Source organism: Canis lupus, chromosome 10 (genome assembly GCF_011100685.1).
Source record: "Canis lupus familiaris isolate Mischka breed German Shepherd chromosome 10, alternate assembly UU_Cfam_GSD_1.0, whole genome shotgun sequence".
Taxonomy (NCBI): domain Eukaryota; kingdom Metazoa; phylum Chordata; class Mammalia; order Carnivora; family Canidae; genus Canis; species Canis lupus.
In genome coordinates, this window is record NC_049231.1 from 1,738,669 (window position 1) to 1,763,035 (window position 24,367).

Below are 24,367 nucleotides of genomic sequence, written 5' to 3' on the forward strand. Positions count from 1 at the left end.
AAGGGGTTAGTTGTGAATTCAAACTATATTTTGACCTTCCAACTAACCCTGAGTGTGAAAACCAGTAAGCAAACCTACCCGCTAGCCTCAGGGTCACTTAAACTGTGTCCTGCCAAGAATCTGAGATAGTTGATTTAGTTTCTTACTCCCCTCTCCTCAAACCAGTGAAAGTTTGAGACATGGGTCCCAGATGCCAATGCTCCCCTGGCCTTCACCTGGCGAGGAGTACTTTGGTACGCTTGGCAGAAAACTACTCCATTTTGTCAAAATCGGGTATTACCAAATGCCCAGGTCAGATTGCTTAAACGTCTGGGCATGGTACACGTCCCAGTCTGGGGCTTGGGCCAGGGCTGCAGGCACGTGCAGGCTTTTCTGGTAATGACTGGTCAGAGATCACTGATCTCTGGTTGCTCTGGAGAACACTCATGCACACAGATTCCCTAAGCCAGGCCAGGAAGCACTTGGATTGGGAATGGCACAGAGCTGTATGTCACTTTCAGGATATGACAAATAATTGGAGGTGCTAAGGCACAGGGTTTATATAGCGGAAGTGGGAGATGAGATATGTTTATTCATTTATTCAACATTTATTGAACATTTACTATGTGCCAGTTCCTCCTATGCTGGGCACTGTGTGTACAACAAACAAAAGTAGTCCTTGCCCCTATGGGATGGACAGTCTATCAGGAAGTCACATATTAAGCAAACAGCTGATGTCAGAGTTTGAACCACATTCTAGTAAGCGTCTTAATCCCACAGGTGTTCAGAGAGCTAACTCAAGTGGCTGATGTAAAATGGCTGAAGGAAGGGAGGGACCAGAGGCAGGAAGATAAATTAGAAAGCCACTGAAAAAGAACGAGGAGGTTCTGAATTAGAGCAGTGACTAGGGGAATGGAGTGGAGGGTCAGACTCTCGAGTTTTCGCTGACAGGTTCAGGTGACTGACTGGAAGTGATCCTGAGGTTTTAGCACAGACAACCATGGGTAGCCTTACCCTCCCACAATCTGGGGGAAGCAAAGAGTTCAGTGTGGAAGAACATTAAACCCTGAATCTTCCTCATGGTGAAAAGCAAGGTAAGGGATCATGGAGAAGCGGACTGAATGACAGTCCCTGCTGGGAGGGATGGGCAGGAGCTCTGCTTCCCCACAGGGGACTGTCCAGCCTGAGAGTTTGCTCTTGACCTCTCAGGCTGTATTTCTGTTGGGGACAGGCTGAGTTCATGTGTGTGTGGTGGGAGAGGACGGGACTGGGGGTAGCTAGCTTGGAAACCTGCTGCAATGCTGCCGTTTTCATGGCTCAGTGCTCCGAGGTTGCCACTGCTGCCGCCGTCACATTGCTTCCTGTGACGGGAAATGTTGCAGCCTCTGCCCTGGGCACCAGTCATGCTGGGAAGTGACTATGATTGCTTTTCTCAGGTAGCATCGGTCAAAGGCAAGGAAAAGAAGCGGCGGGAGGCCAGAGAGAGCAGCTCAGGAGACACAGCATCTGTCGTACCCTGTTCTCCAGTCAATTTGTGGCCTCCACCCTCTGGGTTCATCTAATCAGAGAGCACAAATACTCAGAGCGACAGGCTCGCCTCTCCCCATCCTCTGCCACAGGGGACGGGGTATTCATCAGCGTGGCTTGTAGAAGGGCCACCAGAAAATCGAATAGTTGTGGAGTGTCATGCATTTAACAACTCCCCCCTTACTATAGTTGCTCTGGGCATTTTCTTTCCCCATCCTAAGAGCCCCACCTGCTCCAACATCCTCCACCAACAAAATTGCAATTGACCTTATTCAAACACCTCATTGCTACCTGAGGGGGCCAACGCAAAAATAATCAAATCTACAGCTTTCTAGAAGGCAGCTCATAATCTGAGCCTAGTGCCTCAGGCCAGGAAAGAGTAGGGAGGGACATGTGAGTGTGTAGGGTGTGGGCATAAGCAAGGCAGTGGAAGCTCTTTCTAATACTAACATGAGCCATAAGGAGCTATTAGAGGGCTCAAGGGGAGGGGGAATGACAACAAAGTCCTCATATTATTTTCTCTAATCTTGACAAAAACAAAGCCAGGGTTTTCAGTCCCAGCCTTAGTCCTCCCCACACTGAGCCCTCCCCCACTGGCCTGGAGCATTGTTCCTTCACTCAGCCGGGACACAGAGCACTACGCTGATGAGCTGATTTTTATGCTTCTCTTCCTCAAGCCAAAAGCAGGTGGCATCCGTTAACAGCTGAACTGTCGCTACTTCTTAATGGACGTGGCAATAAAAAAAAAAAAAAAAAAAAGGGAAAGAAAGAAGGGAAGGGAAGGGAAGGGAAGGGAAGGGAAGGGAGAGAAGAGAAGAGAAGAGAAGAGAAGAGAAGAGAAGAGAAGAGAAGAGAAGAGAAGAGAAGAGAAGAGAAGAGAAGAGAAGAGAAGAGAAGAGAAGAGAAGAGAAGAGAAGAGAAGAGAAGAGAAGAGAAAAACCACCCCAGTGACAGCACTTTCACATAATCAGGTTGGGGGAAGGAGCCTGGGTTGAAGTGGGAAGGGGGAGAGGGGGGCTGAATAAGGAAATCAATTTCAGCCTGAAAGCTCTGAAAGGAGAGGGGATGTGTGAATGGCTTTTTAAGTGGCATCATTAAACCTGGGCAGAAAGGTCGATTGGGCAGAGCAAACCGCATAAATACAAACAGATGACATTTATGTCTAGCAGAATTGGTTTTTGTTTAGTTTTTTTTTTTTTTTTTAAATCACTGAGGTAGAAGACTGATAAGGCTTCTTCCTTACCACCAGGAATCAAATCTATGGAAAGGAACGTCCAGAGAAAGAATATCCACAGGCATCTTTCTCATATTAGAACAGGATACAATCCAACAGTATCTTAGTGTTTTTCCCCTTTTTTGGTGAAGGAGAGGAATATCTTCAGGGAGTAGGAGAGAAAAGAGTTACTTTCAGCTTTGGAATCCCCTCAGCTACAAAATGAGCCAGTAAGTATGTGAGAGGCTATTTCTGTATATACCTCACTCTGGCCATGGTGCTGTGTCACTGTGAGTTGGGAGTCTGTGTATATGTATCCCAACCATTTCAGGTCTGTGTGCATCCTCCCCAAAAAGCACCTCTGGAGAAACCTCAAGGGACCTATGGGCCATCATCTTAGTGGGAAGAAAAGTGTTTCCTGACGAGATAGTGCTAATATCACAGCGGAGGACTTAAGGTCCAGGCCTGGGGGTAAACTGGACAACTACAAAAATGTATTAATAAGCCAGAACAGTTGTTCCAGGAACAGCCAATCTTAATCCCTGCCTTTATTTTTGGAAAAGTGACCATGTTGCTACATGGGAGAAGGGCGGGTGACTGTCCTCTGAAGGTGACATAGCAGTCCTTGTGGGCTATGCTGGCTTTCTATCTTCCCAGTAAAGGGTAAACTGGAAAGGAAGGAAGAAGCAGCACTTCTTTTCTTCCAGCTCCTCTTATATTTCCATAAGCTGAGATTGAAGAGTTTTGAAATCAATGATAAGGTAAATATGGTCTCTTAGATGACATGGGTGGAACAGAGGGTTCCATCACCTAGGAAGAGTACAAGGGATCAGTCAGAGAGGCCTAGAATCAATCAGGGCAGCCTGGAAGAAAGGACATGTAACAGGAAATTCCAAAGAAGTAAGGGAACCAGATAATGAAGAGGGCTTCTTCCATTTCTGTTGATTTGGGAAGAGCACAGATGACCTCCTTCCAATACCAGCCCAGACTTCTAGTGCTGCCAACTTTCAGAATAATAGCTGTTCCAGTTTGCTTAACCTAGCACTAAGTCCAGAGTAGATAGTAAAAAAATTCTTTTTACTTGCTTTGTTTCTGATTCAAAGAATTTGTATTTGAAGATGAAGAGATACCACCCCAGAGACCCAGTATATATACTAAGATACCACTAAGGATTCATATAAAAATGCACATACAGGTATACCCATATGCACATGCACACAGTTGTTTTAACAAACAAGAGAAAATGCCCTGCAGTAGCAAGCACCACCAGAGGCTACAGCGGTTCTTGGAGCTGGCTTCTACAATTTCCATATCCCGCTGGGAATTTCAGGTCAAGTGCCCCTGGCGGACACTAGGAGAAACAACTAGAGAAACCAGTAATGTAATAAAGGGTAAAAGGCTATTGAATTTAAAACCTCAGCCTATGAGAGAACCATGTTCGATCTGAAAGAAGGCAGAAGTCATTATTCCTTGAAGGTAACTGATCATGTCTTATGAGCGAGACTAATTCTGGAATCCACTCTACAGCATCTAACATGGATGGTGCAAAAACTCTTAGGTGAAAATCTTATTTCTAAAATGGAAAACTGTCAAAATACTTCCCTCTCACCAGAAGAGGGCATTCTGATATTCCCACAATGGAGTGGGGATGGTTGGAGGCTGCATTAAGCCATGTCTCCCCTTCCCCCACCCGAGAACCCCTGAAGTTGCTTTAGCTGCAGTGTAATGCTGTGTCAAGGTGGGGGAAAAGGGCAACAAACAAGGGTACCTGTACTTGGGATGTTGGGAGAATTACTGGCAAAGGCAGAAAATGAGAGGCTGCATGGCACCAGCCTATTCACCTAACAGTTGCCCCTTCCAAGAAGGCCTTTAGCTATTGAACATGATATCCATTTATTTTCCACTGGAGGGAAAGGAATAGAGTACAGAGACTTGTTGAAAGTGTGATATTGAGCATGTAGCATGGGTTATGAAAAGGCAAAAGACCCAAGTTCAAGGTCTAGGATCATGACCTCAGGCAAGTCATTTATCCTCTTTGAGTCTTAAATCTTGTCTTCATAGAGTTGTGGTTGAGAATTAGAATGACACAATGTATGTGAGCACATAAGAAAAACTGCCAAACAAATCTAAAATATGACTTAAAAAGCATTTTATCAGCCTCCCTTACACTCCCAACAGAAAAGTAAAGCTGTCTGTAGGAAAAATGAGGGCAGGAGACAGAAGTAAGCACTTTGTGTCTCAAAGGCATGGGAGTAGTGACTGTAATGCTGGATTCAGGGAGGAAAAAAAAAAAGCAAAAAAACAAAGAAACAAAGAAAGAAAACAAAGAACCCAGTGAAGGATGCTTCCCAGGAATGGAGATAGGACAACCAGCCTCACCTCTCAACAGGTCAACCTCAGCACCTCTGGAAAACACCATCAGGACTGGTCTTTCCTTGTGGCAGCCTTATAGGTGGGGACAGAGCCAATCCCTGAACTAACTCTCTTGTTGTTCCCAGCTCTAGAGCACAAGTCTTCCAGCAGTGTTTGTGCATGCCGGTACCCAAGACCTCCCAAGTCCTCTTACCTGAGTACTGCTGTGGCATCTGTGGTGGGCTGCAGGGAGAGGGAGACTGAGGCATCTGGTACTGCTCAGAGCCGGGAGGTTGCAGAAACCCCACGGAAGGGCTGGAGGATGAAGAGAGTAGTGTTAAAGTAGCAGAGGGAGGAGCACAGCTCCTGGCAAACAGCTGCTGCTTCCCAGGCCTCCCCTGTGGGAAGCAGAGGCAGCAGCCAGTCATTCCCAGACCAATTTGCCATGCAATTTCTAAAATCACTCATCAGTTCAAAGTTAATTATATATATTTGTACTTGATCATCTTTCAATTAGAAAGCTGCTAATCAGTGCTACAGATGGAATGTTAGTGACACATGCTCTTTCCAACAGTGTGGAAACACCAGACACATACACGTGCACACATGCATACACACACACACACACTCTCCAAGAAACACAAAGTGCCAGAAACAGACACACAGTGCTAGAGAGAGATGGATAAAAAGAACTAAGGAAGGCAGCCCGGGTGGCTCAGTGGTTTAGCCCGCCTTCAGCCCAGGGCATGATCCTGGAGACCCAGGATGAGTCCCCCGTCAGGCTCCCTGCATGGAGCCTGCTTCTCCCTCTGCCTGTGTCTCTGCACCTCTGTGTGTGTGTGTGTGTGTGTGTGTGTCTCATGAATAAATAAATAAAATCTTAAAAAAAAAGAACTAAGGAGGTGTCTGATTCAGGATATTTATGCAATGGCAAACAGTGTTATCTAAAGACAAAGGGTGAACACCCCCCAATACTCAAGATAACGGGGAGAAATACACACAAAAAGAAGTAAACACAGACACTGGGAGAAACACACAGAAATACATACAAATAGGCCCAGACCTGACTTCCAGTTCCAGCTCTAACTAGCTGGTTGACTTTGAGTAAATTTCTTAATCTCCCTAGCTGGAATTTTCTCATTTGTAAAAGAAGGGAGAAAAATGAAACAAGGGGAGTAGACTAAATATTTCTAAGGTGGCTTCTACCTCTAAAATTCTATCAGCTACTACCTATACTAAGAAATATATATATATAGAAATAGACATATAGAAATAGACCATCTGAGATTCATCCATGAATATAAAGTACACAGAAAAAATTACATATATATTCTCCAAACTTCTTCTTTTAATGATGAACAGTCTCTATCTCATAGTTCTAAATCCCACTGATTAAAAAAAAATGGGGGACATCATACAGCCTCTGTCTCTGAAGCAGGAATTTTTTTTTGTTGAGCTCTTATTTAAATGTCAACACACCAAGGAGAAAAGAAGAATGACCTCCTTCATATTCTACCTGCTTTAGGGCACCACTGGAATCTTTACCCCTGCCTTTCTTTTCTTAGGTCAGTGGAAAGTTCCTGAAGGTCTATGGGAAATGTGCCCCAACTCTCTGGGAGTCCTCACCTCGTACCATTCTGCTGAGCCGGTGGGATCACACTGTAGTACACTGGTACGCCCCCTGTGGGGAGGCCCCCTTGCACAGACTGGCTCGCAGGGACCAGCATAGGTTGCTGGAAAGGCGGCTGGACCACATTTTGCGAGTCATTACCCACTGGGACCTGGGTAGAGATGAGAAGATAATGACCACTTATACTCCCAATGAGCTCATCCAAAGAATGGCCAAGTAAGTCATCACTAGACCAGGACACTGACTTCATTCCCTTCCTTTACACACTCCTCCTACTCTCCTCCTCTGCCTAAAGAAAATGTGTACAGAGCTATCTGTACTTCTCTCTTCTCCAAACACCTCCTTTGAACATTCTGATATAGGGAAATGATCCTGATTTCCTTTAGATCCTACTTTTCTGGGCCATATACTCATTTGCATGGCTGTATAAAGACCAAACAATTTAATTAAAGATAATCTTCTCCAACTCTCTGGGCTTTATCTCAGGAGAATAACACATACAAATTCTAGGGGGAAAGTGAACAGTATTTTAGTGTTGGAGTTGTCACACTGGATGATGTGGGAGACTGTCTTCCTTTTCCTCATCCCAAGGACTGGGTGATCTTTCCCAGTGCAGAATGCACCCACTTGGTAAGAAGGCAGTGGAGTGTACTGAACCACCAGGCCTTGCATCTGGCCCCCCATGCTGCTCCTCTGGTTGCTGAGCAGGCCCTGGTTCTGTGGCTGCTGGACCCCAATCATGCCTTGGTAAGCCGCCTGCTGCTGGTTAGGCATCATGGGCTGTAAACCTAGGGATAGTCAAGGCAGAGAAGACATTAGCATGGTCTCAACAATGTTTAGGAGGTCACACTCTCTGTAATTTTCCTTCCATCTATTTTACCTTTTATTTTTCTGGAGATCCTGGGTCTCTCTTAGGACTAATCATTCCTGTGTCTTTTTTTTTTTTTTTTTTTTTAAAGGAAGGTACTTCTCTCTTTCCCAGTCTCTGCCCTTCCCCTAGTCACTGCTTCCCTACCCCAGCAGTTCCTCTTACCAGGCTGCTGGGATGGCTGAGGCAGCTGTTGACCACGTTGGGGACTATAGGCCACCGGGTGAGAAAGAGGTCGATATTGCTGGTTGGAGTTAGGATACTGTCCAGGGGGATAGTAAGAAACCTGGATCTATGGTGAGAGGAAACAGATATGTGAGAAGGTCCCTTAAATTCAACCCCAACATCTCCAACTATAAAATGCACAAGGGTCGGGGCACCTGGGTGACTCAGTTGGTTAACCATCCAACTCTTGTTTCTGCTCAGGTCATGATTCAGGGTCATGAGATCAAGCTTATGTTGGGCTCTGCACTCAGCATGGAGTCTGCCTGAGATTCTCCTTCTCCCTCTGCCCACTGCCCCCACCCCCAACCAATCAATCAATACATGCATGCAGGCAACAGAGTCAATGGCCAGAGATCTGTAAATAGACATATTTTGAACCTGCAATTGGAACATTAATATATGGTTTTTTTTTTTCAGATTTTATTTATTTATTCATGAGAGAGAGAGAGAGGCAGAGACATAGGCAGAGAGAAGCAGGCTCCATGCAGGGAGCCTGACGTGGGACTTGATCCCGGGTCTCCAGGATCACACCCCAGACCGAAGGCAGGTGCTAAACCACTGATCCACCAGGGCTTCCCCTAATATACAGTTTAAAACAAAACAGGAATGATTTATGTTATATAGAAGGATGACCTTCTGACTAAAAAGACAATTCTCAAGTACAAAGTGGGGAAATGGAAGTGGGGATAGGTATCACCTTTGATCTACCTAAACTACGGGAAGAAAGAAGGATTATAATAGCAGACAAACTGAATTAGTGCTTTAAGCTGGGAACTCATGCTGCTCACCTGTTGAGGGGGCTGCATATAGCCCTGGGGCTGCAGGACTTGCTGAGTAGGTGGCGCATGGCTAGAAGGGGAATAGTTGGACGTGGGGAGGGGCTGTCCCGTCGAAGCCATGATGAAGCTAGTCGGCTGAGGGTGCTGGGAGATAAGTGGGGGCTGGAACAGAGCTGAAGATGGGTCAGCTGCTTCAGTAGAACCTTGGCGGCTAAGGCTCATTTGTCCAAAGGGGTTGCTGAGGTCATCTGCCTGTTGAGACAGCAAGGGAGACTTGAGGACTCAGGTCCTATCAAGGCCTTGTATTTGGCTTAAATACAAAGACAGATAGACAGACAGAAATAACAACCCTCTCTATAGTCTTTTTTACTGACACCAATTTGGGATACTCCTGCCTCCATTCCCTGGGAGGTACTTTTTAGCCCTAAACCTCTGTCATGTGGTGTTTGAAACTGCTGTCAACTCGGGGCACCTGACTGGCTCAGTCTATAGAGCATGTGGCTCTTGATCTTGGGGTTGTGAGTTCAAGCTCCACATTGGGTGTGGAGTTATTTAAAAATAAAATCTTAAAAAAAATTGTTATTAACTGAACAGGTGTTTAAAGACCAACTCCAGAACCAGACTCCTTACCACATATGAGTAACAATGGCCACTTTCATTGACTTTTATTAGAATTAGTCCTGGAGAGATGGGAGCAACAACACAACTTTCTATATATAGAAAAGACAGAACAAACTAATGGATTAAAAAAAAAAAAGATTCTAAGTCCTTCTCTATTTCCTGTCTTCCTCATATCTCCAACTATACAAAAGGCTCTATGTTGCTGTGTTTTTATAATAAAAGACCTAGCTAACACCTTGAGTGGACTAGGGATGGCTAGGTTCATGTGGCTTCCCAGCTTTGCCTATGTAGTGAAGGGACTGGTGGGCTCCGCTTCCTGCTGCTTATTTCCTTACCCCCTCCTCTCGAGGTCATTTCCACCTCTGTTCTCTGACACTTACCTAGAGTTCTCCTGCCCTTCAGGAACCACTTCCAATTCTCACCTCTGAAAGAGGCCAGGATGAGTGGCTGAGCTGGAGGGCAAGGAGACTGACATGCTAGTCTGTAATTGCCTCCTCTCTCAGCCCTCTTCTCTAGGCAGCAAGAGAGACAGTGGTCCGCCGCTCACTTGTATGATGATAGGTCAGAATTTGTTAGCTTCCTCATTCCTTCTGTTTCCCGGATAATAAACACACACACACACACACACACACACACACACACACACACGGCAACCCCTTAAGTAGGAATTCTTTTGAAAAAGAAACTAGTAGAAAGAAAAGACAGTGCTTTCCTGTGGTTTCACTTATTTTCAGGAATCTGATCAAGTTAGCTGTTTTGCTACCTTAGTGAGCAGGAAGAGATGACAAGAGGACTGGACTGCAGATTATTTTGAGGTCCATGTTCCAAAACTTTTCAGAATGGAGATGAGAGGTGGAAGCAAAGAGTGGATTCTAGTGAAAACTCAGATGGTGTGATTCTCACACACACACACACACACACACACACACACACACACACACACCCAGGGCTCTCATAACCATGATAGAAGTTATCAACTATGAGGTAAATCAGGTCTTCACAGGATTTGTAGTCTGGGTACAAACAATTTAAAGAGCATGTGTTATGCAGTAGAAGTGGCTATTTTTTATATAAAATAACACAGTAAGATAGAGGAACATTTTAAATTTTTACCAGTGATGCCAGAGAAATCTGCAATTGTGTTTTTATCTTCAAAAGAAATTATAGAAAACCATCCTATACAGGATAAACTGGGTTCTTCAAACATGTCCGGGGAGAAGAGGAGATGAAAGATGCACATAGGAGAGAGACGAGGAGCCCAGGTTAGAGCAACACCCAATTCTGTCCCCCTCCTGAAACTCAGGGGGAACTCAGTGCTACTCTCTTACATTTAGACATCTTTCCATGCCTGAAGTGCTGTGATAAGGCCACTAGAATAGAGTATAGCGCAGCCTGTGCTAGCCATTTGCTCTAGAAGAAATACCTTTTAACATGGCTATCCAAAAAGTGCAATTGCTTTGTCCCAGATGGACCCCACAGACATACCACAGATACAGGCCACACATGGACATGACAAAAAGGGGAACAGAGTTTATACCATGTTGTACTGCTGGGGCGGAGAGACTGGCAGAAGGACTTGGGGACAGGAGCCTGGAGAGAACTGAACAGGCTGCGGAGAGGGCTGCAGAGCCGGGACTGGCTGTGGACCAGCAGAGAGACATGTGGAACAGGGAAGAGAAAAGGGAGGTATGGGGAGAGGCAGGGGCAGGGGAGCAGAGGCGGGGAGGGAAAGGGGAGGAACAAGAAGATTAATCATAAAAAAAAATGTCACATGAAGAGCAAGGCTGCTGAGCAGACTGGAGAGCAAGCCCAGGATAGCTTGTGGCTTTCGTTATCTCTAACAAATAAGCAATCTCTCCTTATCAGGAGAGACCCTTGGCAGTGCACTCCACCCCGTTAGCTACTGAGAACTCTGCAGCTGTTGTGAGCAATCTTAGGACTCTCAGGCCCAATGTCTGCTGCCTGGTTCCAAACACAGCTTTTTCCAAAGCATTTTTTCTGAACCCACGATTCCCGGGGAGCATGATCGTAACCCTCCTGAATGCCCACTTGAGAAGGAATTCCTACTCCTATGGGGGGGGGGGGTCATCTAAGGTCTGGCTCAGCTTTCCCAGCCACGCTCCTGATTTCACACCACAGCTCTCCCGGAGGAAGTGCTCATTCACAAGGATCGTCTCCCTCCGGAGGGTGGAGAAGGAACAAACAGCCAGTTCACGCCTGGTTCCAGCTACTTCTTCCTGCTCCATGATTGTTCTGTGCTCCTCCAGGCTGTGAGGGCAGTATGAAAAATGCCCCCATGAGCAAACAGGGAGAGATTTGGAATAAAATATAAATAGCTTTGCTGTAGCTTTTGTTCCTTCAGTCCCTTCACTAGCCTCAAGCAGGAAGATTTGTTTATAAGGAACATGATGTGTTCTAAACCAACTAATGGAGAGTTCTTTTTTCTGTCTCTCTTCTTCCCCTCCAGCCATTTCAATCACTTCTCCTGGAGAACTGGTTCTCCAGCCGGCCGTAGCCCCTGGTGGTAGATGGGGTGGGAGAAAGGAGAGAGGCTAGGGAAGAGGGGGAAATAACGTTTATATATATTGTCTCATTTACATATGGTTCTCATTACAGACTCAAAATAATCCATAGGGAGATGTGATGATAACTTGTATTTGCAGTGAAGATAGTAAGGCTCAGAGGAATTCAATCACACATCCAGATCACACAGCTAACACGGCAGAGCTGGGATGGGAACATAGTTTGGCCTATGTTCCCATAGGAAAGAATATACTCTTTCTCCTCCACTCTAACAGTAGAGAGCTGGTAAATGAAGAAGTTGAACAAACATTTTTTCGTTTGTATGATTCTCCTCCCTCCTTTCAAATTTAGAGGTATGGAGGACCAAGCGCTCAATATCATCATTCTGGCACCTGTAGTAAACTCCCAGCTATCCTGGCATAACCGATTTTTGGAAGCCAGTCTCATTTCAAATATGATTTTGGGCCAGGCTGCTCATGATGATTTACTTGTGCTGGTAGCTTTTTAAACCCATTTTCTATCATCCTAATCCTCTTCTTTCTCTTGGGAGACGATCTATTGTGCTTCAGGTCTTATATCCAGGGGAGAAGGGGTCGCACAGGTATAGCTGCCTATTTCTTCACATTTCTGAGTTCTTAGTAAAAAAAAGAGGAAAGAAACGATGCTCCTCTCTTAGGCCTCTTCTGTCTGAGGAAGGGTAATGGTAAAAGTAGGGGTCTCGGTGCTATTTCCCCACCACTATCCTCAGCTATAGTTCTCAGAGAATCTCAAACTCCTGGGCCAGGGAACTTCAAAAAACCATGGGGAAGCCAAAGACTGGCCCTAAGGGATATGACTGCCACCTGCTGGTGAATTCCGGGTAAGATAACTGGCTCTCGGCTGACTAGACTCCCAGAAGCCTCCCTCTCGAGAGGTCCACGTCACCTCAGGTAAATAGGGCAAAAGGTACCCATTGGTCCTTTAATCCTCAGCCTCACCCGTTGGTTTCCTGTGTTCTACTGACACATGATAGGGAGGTCTGCTCTGACAGTGGAAGCCTGCCAAGAAAGGAAAGTTTAGCATAGTTTAGCCAGCACCATTCCCCGGCCTACTGCAAATGGCTCTTGCTACAAATTTCTGAGGGAACAGAATCTGTAAGGAATAATGTTTCCCTGTTTCTAAACTACAGGGCCTAACCTAGTACTGTATATCCTGCAGGAGATCAGTCAATACCAATGACTGACCCGCTGACCCTTGTGATCCAGAAGCAGGGCCAAAATCTGAGTAAAAGTTTAGAATTCAGGGCCAGTCAGCTAAGCACCCTAAAATTTTTTTCAGTCCCAAATGGTTATTCCTGTTATCTCTTTATTCTCCTCCCACTCTTGTTGTCTGTTTCTAGATATGGATGGAAGGAGGAGCCAGATGAAGACTAAGAGGGAGAAAAGGGAACAAGACTGTATTACAAAAAAAAAAAAAAAAAAAAAGACTGTATTAAAACACACACATATTAGAAAACTCAAATACTGCGACCTTAGAAAAGTGAAGCAGGCACAGAAGCACAGCAGGAGATAGAGAGAGAGAGAGGCATATCGACTTACAGGTCTGAATGAAGACACAAACAGGGAAAGTACACACACATGCCACACTTCAGTATGGAGCGAGATAAGCTGATATGAATGGGACTTAATGAGGCAGACAATGGTAGAACAAGAATGAAAGTAACGACTACAGAGAAACTGATTTAGGGACCAAGATAAAGGCCTGGAATGATTTGCATGTGGATTATATTAAGACACAAAGCAGGGTTTCCTAGATCAACACAATATCAGAATGGGGTAGTACCGGGCCATCCTGGGCTCCTTCAGTCTAGTTTCCAGTTCCTGGGGAATGTATGCCTGCAATTTACTTGTGTTACCTACAGAAGAGACAGATCTGAGGCCAAGCTGGACTAACGGAGCACAGAGGTGAGGAAACCTGGGAGGTGAAATGAGAAAAACTGCAGTGGCAGAGTGCAGACAGGGGCTTCCCAACTAGCAGAGAGCACCACCAAGGATAACCTGGGACAGAGGATGGGCTCCACCCATGGGCAGCTCTATTCATGGAAAAAAATATAAGTGAGGCACTCAGAATAGCTCTCCTCAGAGTATTAAGGATACTTAAACCTAGAACATTAGGGCAGCCTGGATGGCTCAGCGGTTTAGAGTCGCCTTCGGCCCAGGGTGTGATCCTGGGGACCCGGGATCAGGTCCCGCGTCAGGCTTCCTGCATGGAGCCTGCTTCTCCCTCTGCCTGTGTCTCTGCCTCTCTCTCTCTATATATATATCTCTGTCTCTCATGAATAAATAAGTAAAATCTTAAAAAAAAAAAAAAACCTAGAACATTAATGTTTTAGTTTAGAATAGGGACTAATGCTGATGCTGATGACTTGTATGACCTCCACAAAAATAAAACTACACCAAAACCTTACTTGGTGTCAACCTCTTATCAGTCTAACAACAGAAGGATACAGAGCTCTTTCACCGCACAGAAAACAAAGAACAACTTTGGGAGGTTTTGTCCCTTATGGGTTATATATGGCAGGGGTCTTGAGTATATTTCCTTTCCTCAAACCCCAACTCCTACATATGCGTTATTGGTTCAACAGTCACATGAACACATTCACAGTCAGTTATGGTGGGAGCTGTGATCTTTTCAAGCTCTATATATGGATACAGTGAATAAAATTGTCTTGCTAATTACACAGGACGTAGAGGGAGATGGGGTACAGCAGAAATGTGGAACAGGGTAAAAGATCCCACTGGCAATTCTCAGGAAGAAGAGGAAGAAACAGAAAGCAAAAAGTCCCAGGCTGACTCTAACAGCATTTTGGCCAAACCCTTGCCCTTACTCTTCTCTCCCCGCAACTAACAAACAAGAAATGAGGAGGAGGGAGTGGCAGGTCTCCAACAGATCTTTCCTGCCACCCACAGCATAACAGACATGACTGTACTTCCAGAGCTTTCTTGAATGGGAGCGGAGGGGGCTCACACTGAGTGGTGACTCACCTGTGAGATCATGTGATTATTCAAGGGTGGCTGTTGCTGAGGCGTGGGTGGAAGAGCAGGAAGTTGCGGCTGCTGTGGCTGCTGTGGCTGCTGCTGGGCAGTACAAGGGAGAAGGCCCCGGACAGACTGGGATGAGGTGACCTGGTTGCAAACTTCTGGGGCACCTAGCGCCACTCCTAAGGCAAAGAGGAGACCCATCAAGAGTTGTAAGCGCCAGCCATGAACATGCCGCCCTTGGAGATGCAGGGCTCTACTCCTTCCCTGCTTCTTTGCCTCACTTCCCTCCTGTCCATTCCCCCCAGTCTTGGGAAAATCCATGCCTGAGCACTAATGCATTTCAGCTGCCCTTCTGATGGGAATCCTCATCTTAGCAGGTTTCTGCTTCCCAGGGACAGTAAACACCTTTCCCATCGATGCTGGATGCTGGAATTGAATAAAATTTGAGGCTGCCAAGGCACCTCCCCTGAAGTACCTAGAATCTGTCCATCATGACTAGACAACTGAAAACATAAATGTGTGCTTCCTGGGAAGGTGTAGATTCCTAGTCCCTTAAGAGACCTTATTTCTTTCTGATTTCTTCTCCACTTGCGGCATTTCATAAAAGTTGCTGAGGGGGCAATCTTGCCTCTCCAAGCACTTGCCTGTGCACACACAGAAGCACAATTGTCACCCAACTATTCTCATTTCCAGCCTCTCTAAGCCATGCATGCCTTTCACATAAAATACTTTTACTATTTGCTGTGTGCTGGGCATTGTATAATGAACTGAGAACACAAAGGTGAGGATAACACAGTCCTTGGCCTTATGCAGCACAGGATCTTCTGACTGGAGATGGACACCCACACGATTACAATCTGATAAGGAAGGATAAGGGTCACATTGGTGATATGAACAAAGTTCTATGGCAGCAAAGATGAGGACGTAGTAACTCACTTAAAGAAGTGAGTGGAGAGGGATCCCTGGGTGGCGCAGTGGTTTGGCGCCTGCCTTTGGCCCAGGGCGCGATCCTGGAGACCCGGGATCGAATCCCACATCAGGCTCCCGGTGCATGGAGCCTGCTTCTCCCTCTGCCTATGTCTCTGCGCCTCTCTCTCTCTCTCTCTCTCTGTGACTATCATAAATAAATAAAAATTAAAAAAAAAAAAGAAGAAGGGAGTGGAGAAATGGATTTGAAGGATGAAAAGAAGGCTTGTCAGACCAAGAGGGGATGAAGCTATTACCATATTCAAGAAGTGGCTGGAGGGCAAGAGGAAGAAGGATATCTGGAAGCAAGACTAAAGTGGCAAGCTGGGGTCAGGAAGAAATGCTGCATTAGGTCATTTGGATTTTATTATACATGGAATACAGAAACATGAACATTTTTAAAGAGAGGACTGACATGATAAGATCTATGTTTTAGATTGGAAAACTGACTCTAAAAAGGATAGAGCAGGGAAACCAGCTTGGGGGCTAGTGCCATAATTAAATAAAAGAAGACAAAGGCCCAGATAAAGGCAGAGGCAGTGCGGTTAGAGAGGAGATAACAGAAAAGGGCAGTAGAGACCCAACAGAGATCTTCACGACTACTGAGGTCTTCTGAGGACAAGACCTACAGAACTTCTGGGATGAGAGGCAAGAATTTTTTAGAGGCAGGAGGGTGAAATGAGGGCCACTGGGTATAAAGACCTGAATACCCCCTGCTAAGAGCACAAGAGGAATAGATGGAGAAGGTTACACAGAATGTCAGGAGAGCTGAAAGGTGGTTACAGGGCTGGCATGTGGAACATATGCTCCTTCTCAGTGACTGGGCTCTAGAGAAGCAGTCACAGCACTTCTTGCAGTTCTGGCCTATTGGCTGCTACCAACTTATTATAAATAGCTGAACTCCAAGGGTTTTTTCTGCTCTACCAACCCTCTATAATCTGAGAGATCACAGAATGAGAGCATTATCATTCTCATCCTAGTATATAACCTGAACTTGGGCTGACAGGGATGTCTAACCTTGGTCAGAATGAAGATAAAATAATCTAATCCCACACTTTGTTTGTTTGTAATTAGGGGAAAAGATATGAAAGAAAATCAGAGGGGGGAATTAAAAAAACAGTGGGTCCAATAAATCAAATTTTTCCTCATGGGGCTGTGTTAGTTTTTCAGGATACTATACTGGACAAGTGTTTTGTTAGAAGTAAACATCAGTGATGTTTTGCAGAAGACAAGCAAGAAATGATGAGCATGACACGAAGGACAGAAGCTGAGTACCTGGCCTGGAGATCCTTCCTGCACTGCCACCTTTACTGCTCCCGATGCTGTCCCCTCGGGTGAGGATAGAGATTCCACTGAAGCTGCTGGCTTTGGTGACAGGGGGCCGCATGCTCCGGACAGAGCCATCAGAGTCTGTGCTGCTCCAAGGCCGTGGCTCCAGGGATTTGAGTTCGCTGTCTGTGCTGCTTTGGCGGCTACTTGAGGTTCGGCTGGGCCCCTCACGGTTCCCCCTGCAGAGACCACAGTGGTCAGAGCACCCCCCACCTACCACTTCAGCAGAAGAGCTAGGAGAGAGTTCATTTCTATTCTTTCAACGACAAAGGAGGGGTGAGGGTTGGGAGGAGGATGGACACCCATTTCTGGTTAGTTGGTTGGCCAACCACGACTTGCTGGGAGCAGACAGAGCAAGATCCAGTACAGTAACAAAGAACACAGAGGCAAATCTGGAAGACAGTGCACTGGCGACTAATTCAATACATCAGACCAGAGGTGGATGGGAAACCATATACATGATGCTGAGATTGGCTGTGGTCTTTTCCCCTGCCCCCGCAGGGATCCCACACATGCAGGAGTAGTGGGGAGCAGAGAGGTACCACCTCCTTCTAGGAGTTCTTAAAACAAAAGGGCTCTTGGAAGTTCCTACTGCTAGAAGGCAGGGGTAGCCAAGACATGGATAAGTATAACAGATCTTCCATATAACACGTGTCAAAGCCAGCAGAGGTACGACTTTTCCAAGGGTGGGAAGAGGAGTATAGATTAATGGGGCATTCTGGAAAACTTAGTCTGACAGTCTGAAATTGACCCAACCTGTCTGTGGAAATTCTGTGTTGGTATCTGGGAACAACTGGTTCCAGGGTCTCTAAGGGCTAGTCTTCAACATTATCAAGCAAATATGCCCTTGGGACCTAGGACTGCAAGGAGCAGGGGCTGGTTGCGCCTAGTTGCTGCCATATTAACAATCCTATTGCCCTAGGCAAAGCACAAGGCTATTGAGAAAAAGGACTCCTCTCTTATTTTGCTCTGGAAACATCAGGGTTATCCTGATGCTGTAATTACTGCCTATGATTATAAACACTTGTAGCCTGGATGGGACTGACCTAAAACCCCTAAGTCTTATTGAGCCTCCACTGCTTCTTAATCAATAAGCAACCAAGAACCAGGAATTTTCCTTTCCTATCTCCCACCCCCAACAACTACTGACCTAAAGAAACCAAATGACAATTACAAAGATTTTGGTATATGTACTGGGGTGCCGGTGAGCAAAAATCATGTAACTCAAGGCTCCCTCCTTTTCACTATCATCCTGCCTAAAGCAAATAGAAAACCCCATCCCAATCCCCTTAGCTTCAAAGACACTAGGCTCAGAATTATTCCAATAAAGAAAGGTAGTTTTCTTACAAGGGTAATACCCTTCTTTATTAGAGAATATCTGCTCCAAGGGTACTATAGGAAAATGGACAAAATAAAAGCTAGGGTCACTATTTTAGTTTTTAAGTCAGGCCAATCATGGTGAGCTAAGAACAAACCAACCAGCAAAGCTGGTTAGGGACACGCTACATCTTCTCTGAATCCCAAGTAGATGTGTCTATAACCTCAGTGCTTCCCTCTCTATAGTTAAGATAACTGGAAATATTCCTGTCTCCTTAAAACTTTATCCCTTTTTCTTGGGAATGTCAAAAGCAGAATGGGATACAAAGAAAGAAATATAAATCAGGTACTCTCCAGGAACAGAATTCAACCTGAAGTGAGAGACAAAAGCCGTGACTTAATGGCCAAAGGCAAGTCTACGGAGAGGACTCAACAAAGATGTGTCTGTTTCAGGGGTAGGGGATAGAGCAAAGGCAATGGATGAAGCTGTTCATTAGATATTAGAGCCTGAATTTTATGAGACAAGTCCTAATGGACTTTTACACCCTAATCAAACACAGCACTATTAGGACAGTTGTGCCATTTTCTTTGTCTTTCTACCAGAGGTAAACAGTGAATGAGTGAACTTTAAACCAAACATCCTGGGAAGCTTAAGCCAAAGTGGCAGCGCTTCTGTACTCATCCAGCTCCCCCAAGACAGTGATGGCCAAGTGTTCAAAATGTGGCTAGTCTAATGATTTAACCTGAATTAGTACACTACATCCCCAAGAGCTATTAGAGAACTTAAGTTGAGTCTTGGCCAGGAAAGAGATCAGTTTTCTTTCTCTACAACTAAACCTAATCTCTAGCCATGTCGTTCCACTTCACTAAACATGTCAACTAGGGAAAACTCCCACACTCAGTTCTAAGCACTGGACTGGGGTATGTTTGTGTGTTAGAGAGATGGGGGTGCAGGACAGAGAACATTCACACTTTATACTCCTATAAAAATCAAAGCTGACTCAGCTTTCACAAGTAGATTTATGCTGATGAAAAGTTCAGTTTATTGGGTCTAGGGAGTCGGTAGGGAGGTCTGTGTAAGAAGTGATAGTAGGGGTGCCTGGGTGGTTCAGTGGTTGAGCATCTGCCTTCGGCTCAAGTTGTGATCCCGGGGTCCTGGGATCGAGTACCGCATCAGGTTCCCTGTAGGGAGTCTGCTTCTCTTTCTGCCTATGTCTCTGCCTCTCCCTGAGTGTGTCTCTCATGAATAAATAAAATCTTAAAAAAAAAAGCAATAGTAAATGCAATAATGGCTTATTTGTCAATGGAGTAGAATCTTCCAAAGAACCGGGAAGCTGCCCTAGTTATTGCCAATGTGGATGATGGAATGTGGTGTATCAGTATCTATTTCACACACTTGGGAAGAAAGGTAAAAAGCCGTTAGAGAAGACCAGCTTCTCATCACTAGAATTCTGGGCCAGTACCCAAATAGAAGAAGTTGCCCCCTTAAGAGTCCATAGTGATACATTTTAGATGACCTAGATCTTTAACCAACACTCAGTATGGAAAGCAGTGACTTAAAAGGAAGTCTGGATAGGAGAGACTCACTAGATCCTTAGAGCTGTTATCTGCACTGTTTGATGTAGTTTGATGCTCCACAGCACTAATAAGGGCATCATTCTTAGCAGTGAAGGCGAATTAGGGCTCCAAATGGAACTCAGAGAGAATGGGGTAATGTTTCTAGAGAGCTGGTCTGGGGTGTGGTGAAAGAACACCAGACAAAGAGTTGGTCCCAGTTTTGCCACTAATAACCATGTCAACTTGAATTGGCTACTTAATTTCTCTGCTTTTGTTTTCTTACATGTAAACCAGCTTACCAAATCAGACACTGAGAGACCTGAATCAGTATGGTATACTTTGGTAACTATGTATTAGCATATGTATAGAAGTTAGTTTCTAACTAACTAACTAACTAACTAACTAACTAGTTTAAAACTAACTAGTTTAAAACTAACTAAATAAACTAACTTTATTATAGGTTTCTGGGATGATTTATGATCTTAAAGCACAAAATATGGGATAGGTTTTTTTTTTTTTTTTTTTAAGGGAAGCTCTATATCAACCATCATGAACAATGCAGAGCCCTCACTGCTTTCAGATGGACTTCACAGTGGGATGATCTAGGAAAAAGAGTTCAGAGATATGGAAAAGGAGATAATGCCCCCTTCCAAGAAAGAGAAATCTTGTAACCCAAATTTCTATGTGGTTTGACTAGCTTTAGAAAGGATACAGGGGAAGGGACAACTGAGGTAGTGGGAATGAGAGCTCTGACTAACCTGAGTTCCCATCAAGCTTAGGATTCAAAAAGAGATAAACCCTTTGGAAAGTGTTGGACCCAAATCCTAGTATTGAATACTGAGGTTTTCTCTACTCTATAGTTTTTCTATTGGTAAAATGAGAAGAATGTACTTAATGAGTTGGTGCTAGACAGGGTCCTAATGAAGTGCTTCTCTCACTAATGCCTTGTGTAATCCTCTGGAGTGGGACTGAGAAAATCAAATGAAAGGGAGATTCTCATGACTGCTTTGTTGGAAAATGGAGACTATTAGGCCTGAAGAAGTTAAATTGTAGCTTTTACCAATGTTAACAGCAAGTCATGGACAGTCATCAAAAAAAGATGTGCTCAAACTTCATGCCAAGGCAGATAAGTCTTTTTCTGAGGCCATCTTACAGATTATGTTGTCCCAAAGAGAAAACTATATAGACAGAGATGTTTGTGTTTTTTATGTGTGTGTGTGTGTGCATACTATTTTTTCTTAAAGATATAAAACATTCCCTTGCTGGGTCAGGGATAAGCTCTTTGCATCTTTCATAGATTCAGAAAAGGTAGCCAAGAAGATACTCATTCTTTTACCTTAATATAAATATATGTTGAAATCTTCCCCACATGCCCAATTCCAGAAAACTTTTGGAAAGGAGCAGTACTATCTCAGACACACCTATCTGGTCCCCTTCACCACCTATCCATGACTTAAAATGAAATCAGCAACAACAAAAATAAAGTCATTGAGCAGGAGCCATTTCTTTTTTAATGGAGAAAATATCCAATGTTGCAAAAACCACAAATTGAAGTATTCCACAAGCAGCCATGCATTGAGCAAACTCACTCCGCTGAAAAGATTACAGCAATACAAAATAAAAAAACAAAAACAAAAACAAGGAGAGATATAGATCACACAGAGGTACCTAAAAATCTGCCTTCTCTTGTGAGAGCTAGAAGAAAAGGCTTCTTTGGAGAGTCTGTTGGTTAACATCAAAGAAAAGCATCATTACAGGATTATATTAACCTCACTGACAAAGCTCAATGAGAAGCAGGGAACATGCTAAGTGGTACTAACCTGATGTCATTTAGATATCCGTTCTGGCCAGTCTAGGTGAAGGGGAGAAAACGGAAAATAACTTATAAGAAAACAGCATGGCATAACCGAAAAGGGTGTCCGTGATGCTATGAATACCCAAGGTCCTCAAACCAAGCTCACCCCCCAACAGGAGAGAGGGAGCAGGGACAGGATGACCCACACCCACACACCCAATCTGACCTCTCACCTTTAGCAGGAAAGAGCATTCAGTGTTTTTAGCTTTCCCACAGTGTGTTTAAAAAGAGACGCTGATAAAGGTGGGAGAATGGAAAGAAGGAAGAGGAAAGTATTAACCTATTATTTCCTTTTTAATTCTAAATTTATTCTGTCTAGAGGTAAGTTGAGCGTAATATTGGTGTGCTTGGTCCTATAGAGTGTGATCAAGGGAAGGGCAAAGGGAGACAAGAGAAAGAAATTTAGTTTTTCTGGAAGTCATCTCAATGACTATTCCATTTCTGTCCTCCACAGTGGCCAAAATGAAAGACATTCTGACCTGACCTGAGACCCAAGGAGAGTAAGAAATTGGGGAAGCAGGTACTTTTCGGAGCCTAGAAAAAATGAAAGAATTAAAAGCCTGAAACATTCCTTTTGGGGATCATTTCCTGACAAAGCCACTGAGCTGAGTGAAGTGAGCATTACGATGCACTCCCAAGCCTTAGAAAAAGGCACCAAGAGTGTCCAGCTGCTGAGCAGTGGGGGCTCCACACGGAGCAGAGCCTATGTGGGGCAGCTCTCCCAGTATGCAGCTCAGGCTCCAGAGAAGGCTGCGGTGGCAGCATTTCCATCCAAACACCCTTCTTGCCACTTCCCTTTCTTGTTGGCCTGCCTCTTCCCCTCATCCATCCACCCCAATTTACAGCTCCACCCTTGGTCAGCTCCCTCTGACTGACTGGGTTCCTCTCCACAATGGAATCTCTGGAGTGTGGGGTGGGCTTTGGCCATTTTTCCTGGTCTAGACCTTCTTGAGATTCCTGATGCCTCTAACACAGCAAGAATTAGGAAGTGCTGAAATGAAAAGTGGTAAATCCGCAAGGATTTAACAAAGAATACATATATTAGTAGAGGCCTGAGAGACTAGAAATCAGGAGAAAAAAGGAGAGAAGAGCTAACTGTGATTTTGTTATAGCTGTACCCAGACATGTTCCAGTGTTGTCCCTAATTAGCCCCAATACCTTATTAAAAGTTACTTGTGCTTTCAGAGTATCCATGGCTTCGCTAATGGCTGGCATGGTGGGACAGTCATTTATCATGTGTCAGTGAAACAGAGCAGCATATCACAGATAACTATGCTGTGATGTCACTGGTACTTCCTAATCTAAAGAGCCCAGAGCAGAGCAAGCTATTGAGAGGCGGTTTACTCTAGGGGTCAAGAGCATGGTCTCTGGAGCCAGACTGCTTGAGTTCAAATATCAACCCTTTCACTAACTAGAGGTGTGATCTGAGATTACTTAACCTTTCTATGTCTCAGTCCCTCATTTATAAAATGAGGGAAATAATGCAACCTACCTCATAGACCTAGTGTGAGGATTAAATTATGTAAAATGCTAAGAGCAGTGTATGAAAGATAGTAAGCACTATATAAATGTTTGTTATTATCATCTACCAACCTGCTCTGTCCACAACTTAAGGTCATCACCGGCCATAGCCATGTACAAGTGACCTCTCTCCTCTCATTCCACCCAAGTGGTTTGCAGGAAAAGGTAGAGAACCTCTTTGGGCTATGGTTGGATAATTTGGAGGACAGACTTTTTTTTTTGACTCAGAATGGAAGTCTATATAACAGAAGGTAAGATGATTCCTTCTCTTTGGACTTTGGGCCAGGAGGTTTGTTGTGTATCTGTCCCCAGTGAGGATCCTTGGGACACCTGGGTCTCCTGAGACAATGAAACAAGTTCACAGAGGAGTTCAGTTTTCTTAAACTCAGAGATAACATTTTTCTGAGCTAGGTGATGATGGAAAGATAATTTGGGGGGAGGGGTCTTGCTGACAGAGGGAAGAGCAGGGAAATGAGAGGAGTGTAGTGTTCATCAAAGTATACTGATTAGAACTGGCCATCTTTTGACTACAGGGAGGCTGGCTTTTCCTCCTTTGTTTGCTAACTCTACTGTAAGATAGTGCTATCTGAATCCTACATTTTCCAGAGATCTGTTCCTCTCTTATCTACAGCCTTTCCTGAATTTCTGCTATTCTTCTCTTCAGTCTTGTAGGCAAAGGCCACCAAATACAGGGGTACCAAGTATATTTAATATGGCCCACAATTCTTAAGAATAAAGTTGCCTAAAATGATCATGTTGCCTTTTGGCCCACAGAGTCCATCTTATTCTATGAAGCAAGGTAGGAAATATAGGAAGAAAGAGACTTCCTATTCAGATACAGATTGGAGGGAATAGTAAGTGGTACCCTCTGTGCATGTGGAATGTGGAGCTCAGAGAATGGATGCTAGATCTGTGCTCTAATCATCATCAACATATCCTAAAAACGAGGCTGGCCAAACAAGATGGATGTATATAGGCTGTGTGGACACACTAAGTCTTCCACTTAGAAGCAAAGATGCCTAAAATGGATAGTGGAAGTGAAAGAGGGTAAGCGGGAGAAGGGATTGACAGACAAGAGTCAGGGC

General features: G+C 44.6%; 1 protein-coding gene and 1 long non-coding RNA gene across 14 annotated transcripts in view; one reads left to right on the forward strand and one right to left on the reverse strand.

The window, feature by feature from the left end:
- R3HDM2 (R3H domain containing 2) overlaps positions 1-24,367 on the reverse strand; it is a 165,913-nt gene that overhangs the window by 6,799 nt on the left and 134,747 nt on the right. For 4 of the 13 annotated variants that reach the window (XM_038549748.1, XM_038549749.1, XM_038549754.1 and 1 more), the window contains 10 exons: positions 21,727-21,758; positions 21,575-21,628; positions 16,979-17,211; positions 14,741-14,916; positions 10,732-10,833; positions 8,583-8,825; positions 7,735-7,861; positions 7,329-7,489; positions 6,698-6,852; positions 5,286-5,386 (listed from right to left, as the gene is read on the reverse strand). In XM_038549748.1, coding sequence (XP_038405676.1) covers positions 5,286-5,386; positions 6,698-6,852; positions 7,329-7,489; positions 7,735-7,861; positions 8,583-8,825; positions 10,732-10,833; positions 14,741-14,916; positions 16,979-17,211; positions 21,575-21,628; positions 21,727-21,758 — 1,384 coding nt within the window. The remainder of the gene's footprint in view (positions 1-5,285; positions 5,387-6,697; positions 6,853-7,328; positions 7,490-7,734; positions 7,862-8,582; positions 8,826-10,731; positions 10,834-14,740; positions 14,917-16,978; positions 17,212-21,574; positions 21,629-21,726; positions 21,759-24,367) is intronic. The other 9 variants (XM_038549758.1, XM_038549759.1, XM_038549755.1 and 6 more) reach the window with 3 other exon arrangements.
- Positions 459-2,677, forward strand: LOC119873571. Its single transcript, XR_005365291.1, has 2 exons — positions 459-1,073; positions 1,416-2,677. It is a non-coding gene; the product is annotated as an uncharacterized LOC119873571 (long non-coding RNA).